The sequence below is a fragment of the Triticum dicoccoides genome, chromosome 1A (assembly GCF_002162155.2).
Source record: "Triticum dicoccoides isolate Atlit2015 ecotype Zavitan chromosome 1A, WEW_v2.0, whole genome shotgun sequence".
NCBI classification, from domain to species: Eukaryota; Viridiplantae; Streptophyta; class Magnoliopsida; order Poales; family Poaceae; genus Triticum; species Triticum dicoccoides.
Genome location: NC_041380.1, coordinates 432,510,401 through 432,518,406, shown reverse-complemented (window position 1 = coordinate 432,518,406; position 8,006 = coordinate 432,510,401). Strand labels below are relative to the sequence as shown.

Below are 8,006 nucleotides of genomic sequence, written 5' to 3'. Positions count from 1 at the left end.
TAAAAACCAAGTGCAATCCAGAAGTTCCGACTAAAGTCACATAAAAAGAAAAGGTGGATGTAATCTTCATTAGGTTCATCATCACACATAAACACATCTGTTATTTTCTGACATAGAAATTATTTCTGATTAGTAAACCCCTTGTGTTCAGTCTGTCTTAAAGGAGAAGCCAAAAAAAGAATTTCTATTTAGGGAGACACTTGATTTCCATATCCAATGGAATGTATGTACTATAGTTGTGCAGATTTTTAAATTTTTACCACATCCTTGTAAAGTTTAATAGTCTAACTTGAATATCAAAACCAGGCAATTGTAAAACAAAGCATTTGATGGGAGGAATGTCAAAAACCATTGTGTACAGACATCCTCAACATTTTTGAAAACATTGATACCACAAACTGACCTGTGCACTTCACCATACATAATGAAAGCAACCACCATGCTTAAACAAATTAAATTATATACAAGAATATGAACAAATTAATCAGCATAAATATGTTTGTACACTTCAGAAATACACCCTCAGCTAGGACAATTTAATCCAGCCAGGATCACGCGCGTATATATACATGAGATAGTGCTTTGATTGCCAACAAGAATATTGTACTTTGGAAAAAAAAAGAACCATCAAAATAAATCCATGTAATCTTGAGCTTGTTTACTGTGTACTGAGTAGCTGATCAACTGATAAACCAGGCTGCTTCGAGAAGACAATAGCACCGTCTACAGTGTCAACTTTGTGCCTGAGCATATTGTCATCCGTGACGATCCTGCATGATCCGCGCGAATCAGAATGCATGCTAATGCCAAGATAGTGGATATGGTCTTGCACGCTATTTCCACTCACGGACCTGATCAGAAAAGCAATGTTAGGGTGAAAGAACATCAGCTGGCAAAGAGTTCACTAAGGACAGAATGTTAAAACGTGAGAGCGGGAAGGACCTGCTGCAAGTGGGGTCTTCACCAGAATCGTCACAGATTTGCTCGATCGGGTATACTAGGCTATCGAGTCCAATATTATGAACCCATACCTGAAAATATATGTGAAATGCGCCAGAAAATGGACAGGAGACGGTTAAATGACGGATAATTTTCACCACATCTCCCAGAAAAGCATAAACATCAGGTGTAAGTCTAGAGTTTTAGTTATTAGCAAAGGTGGAAGTGAGACAGAACGATGTATACCTCTCGTGGGAAATGATGGTAGGTTTTCTGTGGGAAGTACTGGTAGTACGGGGGTAGATGAGGCACAATATCATGTGCGTTGGTAACTCGAATTGCATTTGGCAAGTATTTCTTAAAGTGGGAAGCAAACACAGCATTACCAATCCGAGGTTGCCCAAATGTCAGCAGGGTCACGTCCTTTAACCCATAGTTGACCTACAAGAACACAGAAATATGTGTTACCATGGTGGCTAAAATCAGAAGAATGTCTTACTTTTCAGGATGACAAAAACAGACGCTAGTATTACTTATGCTTGATGCAACTGTTCAAATATACAGAAGGTGTACTGTCCACACATGAACAAAGATAGTTACATCTGCCACGTCTAAGATTTTTGTATTTAGAAGAACAAGCACAGAAATCAGATTATACTATCACTGAGGTTCTTGATCGGCTGACACTTGCTGTGATCCCCAACAAAATATTAGTAATAACTAGTCTATCAAATGTAAAGAGAGTTCAGTCTGAGAATTGTGCACTAATTATGTAGTATTGATTTTAGTGATGTTAGAAGTTCTTTCAATGCATTTTATACAGATGAATGAATTGATTAAAACTAAGAACAGAGGAGGAATGGAATCCCCAACAATGCACCCTATTCCATTCAAAAAGGACAGCTTGTAGTAGAATTTAGCAGGAGGATGAATTCATGAAAAGTAGATAAACTTCTAAATAAATGAAAGCATATCTTCTTCAGACAAATATTAGCACCCACAATTAGATCAAGGGCACAAAACGAAGCCATGGCCCCTCCCATGGAATGTCCTGTCACCATGATGGGAATATTGCCATATGCTTCCCTGGTCTTCTGGATGCCATTGATGACTCCATCACGCAATGTTGTATTATGATATGCAGAATAAAACCCACTGTGCACCTATAAACAGATAGATCACCAACATTAATACAGTGCATGAACCAGCATTTTCATCACAAAAACTTTAGCCATGCTGACCTTTGCTTCAGTCATGCCTGGATAGTCAAAATCAAGTTGTTTCCAAAATAAGTCCTCAATCCAATTCTGGATGCTGAGAGAATGGAGGAGAAACATTATTTACATAAAAATAGCAGGATGTGAACTATGTCAGATTTATCTGATTGAGCAAGACTTCAGGTATCAATTTAAGATACCTCACATGTTAGAAATAATTCATTGTTTCTGATGTTATATGCTTACTGAATAATACATTCCAAAGCAGCCTTTATAATAAGTAATAACCACTAATAAGGAAAAGATATAGAAGAAGAACCTGTTCTCCTGAGTCCCTCTGAATGCAACTACAACAGCATTCATGTCACTTGCAAAACCGACATATGCCTGGCTCATCAAAACTATCAACATCAATGTGAAAGAAGAGTATATTCAAGGTAAAAAAGAAAGATCATGGATAGAGGGATAACCTCCAAGCAATTTTTCACATCAATAATCAGCTCGATCACCTCGAACCCCTGCGGCATAAAACAAACCTAATCAGTCAACCACACCAAACTACATATGAATAATGATAAATCTTGAACAAAACCATCTTCTTGCCCTTTCTTTAAAAAATCATGCATAAGAGAAGAGGAAGAATACCTCCGTTAAGTCACCACATTTTTCACAGGTCCAGGTGAATAACTGTGACAGGTCATTAGTATAAACCTGTAAAAAACAGCAGCAATGTTTAAACCCATTACTACTGGATAGATATTACACTAGAAATCTGAATTGGACGATGAAGAAGACAAGATGACAGGCAAACTTACTGCTGAAGTATACTCTGCAAGCGTCTTGGCGAGAGTGGAATTATATGCTGGCGCTTGTCTTTTGTTCTTAAGTTCTGAATGAAGAAAACAGGACCAACATGAGAATACAAGAATGCGTTGAGTAATCGATCATGACACGGTATAGAACCGAGTAGCTAGGCTAAGAATCATTGCAGAGGATGACAAGGTGTGCACAAGCATATAAGTTTTTTGGAGTTTGAGCACATAACAGGAGTCAATCAAAGTATCAAACAACATGTGGTGAACTAGTGACCAGACAACTGCTGGTTAATAATGGCGTTGTAGCTCCTAATCGACTCATGAACATAGCCACAACATTGCCCTGACCCGAGGCAAGACTAACCGGCAAGCAGGGCAGGTTCGCAGCACATGTAGAAACTACAGTCAGGGCGAGAGAAAAGCGAGCAGCCGTACCTCTCCCGGAGCAAAGCAGCAGCAAGCACATTAGAACCGCGGCCTGCAGCCACCGCCGCCGCTCCATCCCCTCGATCCACCAAACACACCGAGCCGGAGCCGAGCAAAACCGCCCTTCAGACCGGATTCTGTCTGCGCGCGAGCGGGCCCGCTCCTCGCCGGCGGGAGAAACCTCGGCCCGGTCGAGCGAGGGGCAATCAATCAATGATTAGGGAGGGGAGGGGGTCGCGTCGCGTCGGGCCTGCGAGAGAGAAATATTCGGAGTAGGAGAAGTGCAGGGCAAGCGAAAGTACGAAAGAAAATACGTATATATGGCAAAAAGTTGAAGGGGGCGGTAAATAAAATAAAATACGGAGTAGAGTAAAATAATCCGCGGTCTCCTAACACGGCACGTTATTTTTTGAATTTTTTTTACTACTACTAGGGGCGTTTTAATTTGATTAGGTGCTGGTTACGCTCGTGGCGTGCTGGTCCACCTCGGTCGCCGTCGGGAATTGATTGAGGAGGGGGAGAGGTGCGACCCGAGACGGATCCGCCACAAAGAATCCCCGGGGTACGCGTGCGACCCAGGCCCTTCCTCCACGTGGCCCTGACGTGGCCCGATCGCGCGGCCGCAAATGATCCGAGTCCCGCCGCTTCCCCGACACAAAGCAGTTACGTTAGCTTGACACTGCAGAATCGGAGCAGAGGGGAGGGGAATCGGAATGGGGCTCTCGCCGTCGCCGTCCTCGCCGGAGGGGAGGTGGGACGACCTTCCCGACGACATAGCCATCGCCGTCGCGTCCCGCCTCCAGGTGCGCCTCTCTCTCACCGTTCCTCTGTATACGCGTAGCTCGCTGAAGCATGTATGTGGCTCGCTCGTTGACTGGCTCGAGCCGTGCTCAGGAGGCCGACGTGTGCGCTCTCGGCGGGTGCTCCCGGTCCTGGCGCCGCGCCTGCGACGCCAACTTCGTGTGGGAGGGCCTCTTCCGCCGCCGCTGGCCGGCCACCGCGGCCGCTATGGCGGCCGGAGGGGCAGGGGCTTCCCGTGCGCAGGTGGGTACAGACTGCAGAGAGCAGAATACAGCTCTCATGTCCATTTCCCCCAACAGATTTTTCTCTTGGGTTCACAGTTCATGTGGCCTGCATACTAGATTGAACAACTATGATAGTTCATATAAGTAACAAATCTGATGTAGCTTTTGGCACTTGGTAGTTGGTACTGTTTTCATTTAGTGTTTGCTTCTTCAAGTTCAGTTTAATACTTATTCAGGGCTTTCACACCCTGCAGTGTTGTTTGCTATGCTACTAAAGTCGGTGTGTCATGCTAGATTCTGTGCAGAAACTGATGTGAAGCTAATTTCACTGTCGTACGTCAACTAGGAATTATTTTGTCGCGATACCATACAACAGACAAGTGAAGACCTCACAAATAAGTCTCGGATACTAGGACAATTCATGAGTTTCTTACTAAAATATGTCTTCGCTTTTGTAGAGGAAAGACGCACTTGAACTTGGGTTCTAGTTCAGTCTAAGGTCCAATTTTTGTGTAGAGCCAATAGGCACCCCAGGTTTTCCTTCCCTTCATGAGGCCTCTTAGCCAGTTCGCAAAAAAAAAGAAAAAAAAGAAAAAAAGAGGGGTCTCTTAGCCAGAATATTATGCAGAACTGTTTAAAATGTCTCGGATCAGTTTAAAATGTAGTGTTCTTCATAGGTGTAGGACCAGAATGGTACCTATATTATTTGTGAGGTCTTCACTTGTCTGTTGTATAAAATGAACTTGAAGAACTATTTAATCCATTCCAGATTGTATTTCTCGTCACATTCACCTATTCCTTGCTGCCCAAAGCATAACAGATTAACCTTGCTTTTTGGTGTAACTTGTACTGTAGGGATGGAAAGCTCTCTACATCAACAACCATGGAAGAACTTCTGTGGCTATCTCTAGAGTGGTTGAATTTGTGGAGAGCAGCACGCATAACGGTTCGCTTGAAGCTGAATGTTATTTGAAAGCTATGTCTGATTTGGCATTGATGAAGGATATAGGCTTCGTCAATGTCCAGTTTTTCTTGCTTTCAAGAAATCGCAGTGCGATAATAAATCTTATTGGATTGCATTACTCCATTGCATATTTGCATATACTGGTGAGTTATGATTCCTGATGTTCTTGTTGAGCTCTTCTTATGATACATGCTCTCTGTGACCCAATAAGTTTATACTACTTTTTTTTTTTTGCTATAGAAAGTTGTTGGAACCATTTTTCACTGTTGTTCTTGAAATACCATTACCTATTACCTGGTATAGAGAGCTATATCATTCAGATGTAAACAAACTTTATTAGTCCCCTCGAATCTTTGATCTCATCTTTCCTCCAAAATTCACCATTGTTAGGTTCAGCGTGTCACACTCTGTTGCACTGAGGTCAAGCTTCATTATGTCTTTTTCCTCAAACAAGGTCAAGTTTTGTTCTGGAAGCTTATGTTAGCTTGAAGCACTTCAGGTGTTTAATAGCAGACTATGCACACCGTAAGGACAAATGGGTAGTCCCTTTGCACAGGCATGCCATGTTTGGTAAACGTACTATGACATACCTCAAGAGAACACTTTACTACTTCAGATAATATATGATTGGTAACATCAGAAAGCTTTGGACAATATAATTGTCAAGCCTTGTGAAGTTTTATTTTGCTTCACAACATATGTTCTTGCTTGAGTAATCTGACCAAGTTTGGATATATGCTCCTAAAATGCGGATTTGACATGCAATTATTCTTGCAGCCCAATGAGGTGGATAAAGCACTTCAAGCCTGCCAGGTAGCAGAAAGGAAGGTGTGTGTGAGCTTGCTCAAGCTTGGTCGATGGTTCTATGGTTTTAGGTTGCCTGATGACTATGAGTCGTACAAAAACTCACTGAGTTGGCTCACCAGCGACGACGGGGCAAAAGTTCTAGTCATTCTCAACCGTGGTGCTGTCCATGAGGTATTTCGTCTCCAGGTCAGTTTGGTGGGTACAAATAACTGAACTTATAGGATGCAAACATCTGTACTTGGCTTTGCTGGACCTTTTGTAAATATATGCCAATCCTTTTGTATCTTGATGCCCTCGTGGCACTGCTTTGATGTAAATGGAAGTATGGAACAATAGAGATGGGGAAATACCAAACACTGTTGTTGTATAGTCCAATACAAATAATAAACTCGCCATGACTTGTGACTTGGTGTATAAACACGTTGGTGACAAATTGACAATGCCAGTTCTGTTTAACATCTGATGTTCTCTCGTTTCTGTATGGTCTATGTATTAATTAATTTCCTTTACGAGAGAATACATCATCCTACTTCAGGGTTGTATTACATGTTGTTTGAGAAACGAACTGTTTTATTCGTTAATAAAACAAATTACGTCAGATTGAATTTTTTAGAAACAAGATGGAAATACTTGTCAATTTTGAATTTCAAGTAGGCAATGAGTAGAAAAAACGTTGTAAGAAGAAGAAAAAAAAGTGATGATGAAACAAACAACAGAAAATGGAGCAAGGAGTTAAAAGCTTTTACTGAGTACTTCCTCCATCTGGGTTTACGAATTTTGGGTCAAATAATACAATTAGATAGATTTGTATATGAAAGAGATTTTGCACGTTATAATTTTTGTGACATATAGTTTTTTTAGTTAAATTTATGTTCAAAATTTAACTAAAGAAAGATAGGGTCTAATAGACAGAAGTAGTAGACTTGTTACATGGAAATTTGTATAACGCCGCCTTGAGGAGTAGGGCAATTTGGAGGCCAATTTTTTATTAAAAAAAGGGAAAAAAAATCAAAATTTTCAGTTTCAAGAAAATCTAAAAAAAATACACATGTATACCACCATATCAAACTATTTTTTCTCTTTCTTTTACTCTGTTTATTATTTAAGACGAAGGAACTGGAGTTCCTCGTTAAGGTTACGGCATTTCAATGCTTAATTAATAAAGCATGCCGTGGCATTGAGGCCAAATTGTTACCAGTACATTCTAGAAATGAGAAACATGACACTGCAGAAAATTATACTAAAAAGGAAGAAAATTTTGAAACCATGACGCACACTATAAAACGCTTCTGGCTCCGCCACCACTGAACCCGGCCGGACGCCGCAAACGCAGCCCAGCTGACCACAGGCGGTGGCAGTGTGTCACTATGACCGGGAACGACAAAGAGACATTTGCAGTTGCAGGTGATGACAAGCTTGATACTCTCACCTTGATCTTGAACTGAAGTTCCCCTTTGTCTCGCGTCCCACTGAGCGGTGCGAGCTGGTATCAAGCTTAGAGCGTTCTCCCTAGTCCTATCTTGCATCTTCTTTTGTTCTCGGACTGTGTAGCGGCCTTAGGTTTCGTCTAACTCTGACACATCATTTCAAAAAGTTTGAAGGATTACTTTAGTTTATCTCATAGTCGTGTGTATCCTAATTATGCAGAGGTAGGATGTGTATTCTTTGTGGTTGTATTTGATGGATAAGTCTGTGTACTAGGGTCACTGTGGGGCTGCAACACATGGTCCTTGTGGCAGTTAGGATAGAGTTCCTGACTATCAAAGACTGGCAGTTAGGATAATATCTTAGATTAACATCTTAGATTGGCATC

At 41.5% G+C, this 8,006-nt stretch overlaps 2 protein-coding genes across 3 annotated transcripts; one reads left to right on the top strand and one right to left on the bottom strand.

Moving 5' to 3' along the window:
- Positions 1 to 457: 457 nt before the first annotated feature.
- LOC119277242 (lipase-like) lies at positions 458 to 3,694 on the bottom strand. The gene is made up of 10 exons (XM_037558500.1): positions 3,407 to 3,694; positions 2,972 to 3,045; positions 2,802 to 2,867; positions 2,627 to 2,674; positions 2,476 to 2,543; positions 2,181 to 2,253; positions 1,941 to 2,102; positions 1,186 to 1,380; positions 943 to 1,031; positions 458 to 851 (listed from the first exon to the last, which is right to left on the bottom strand). Exons 1-10 carry the CDS (start codon positions 3,471 to 3,473, stop codon positions 659 to 661), a joined length of 1,035 nt encoding a protein of 344 aa, XP_037414397.1. The 5' UTR covers positions 3,474 to 3,694; the 3' UTR covers positions 458 to 658.
- Positions 3,695 to 4,052: 358 nt separating this feature from the next.
- LOC119277251 lies at positions 4,053 to 6,651 on the top strand. Of its 2 annotated transcripts, none has more exons than XM_037558509.1 (4): positions 4,053 to 4,200; positions 4,292 to 4,441; positions 5,278 to 5,529; positions 6,164 to 6,651. In XM_037558509.1, exons 1-4 carry the CDS (start codon positions 4,111 to 4,113, stop codon positions 6,404 to 6,406), a joined length of 735 nt encoding a protein of 244 aa, XP_037414406.1. In that variant the 5' UTR covers positions 4,053 to 4,110; the 3' UTR covers positions 6,407 to 6,651. The 2 variants fall into 2 exon arrangements, with proteins under 2 accessions (XP_037414406.1, XP_037414413.1); XM_037558516.1 differs by lacking the exon at positions 6,164 to 6,651 and adding an exon at positions 5,777 to 6,157.
- The last annotated feature ends 1,355 nt before the right edge of the window (positions 6,652 to 8,006 follow it).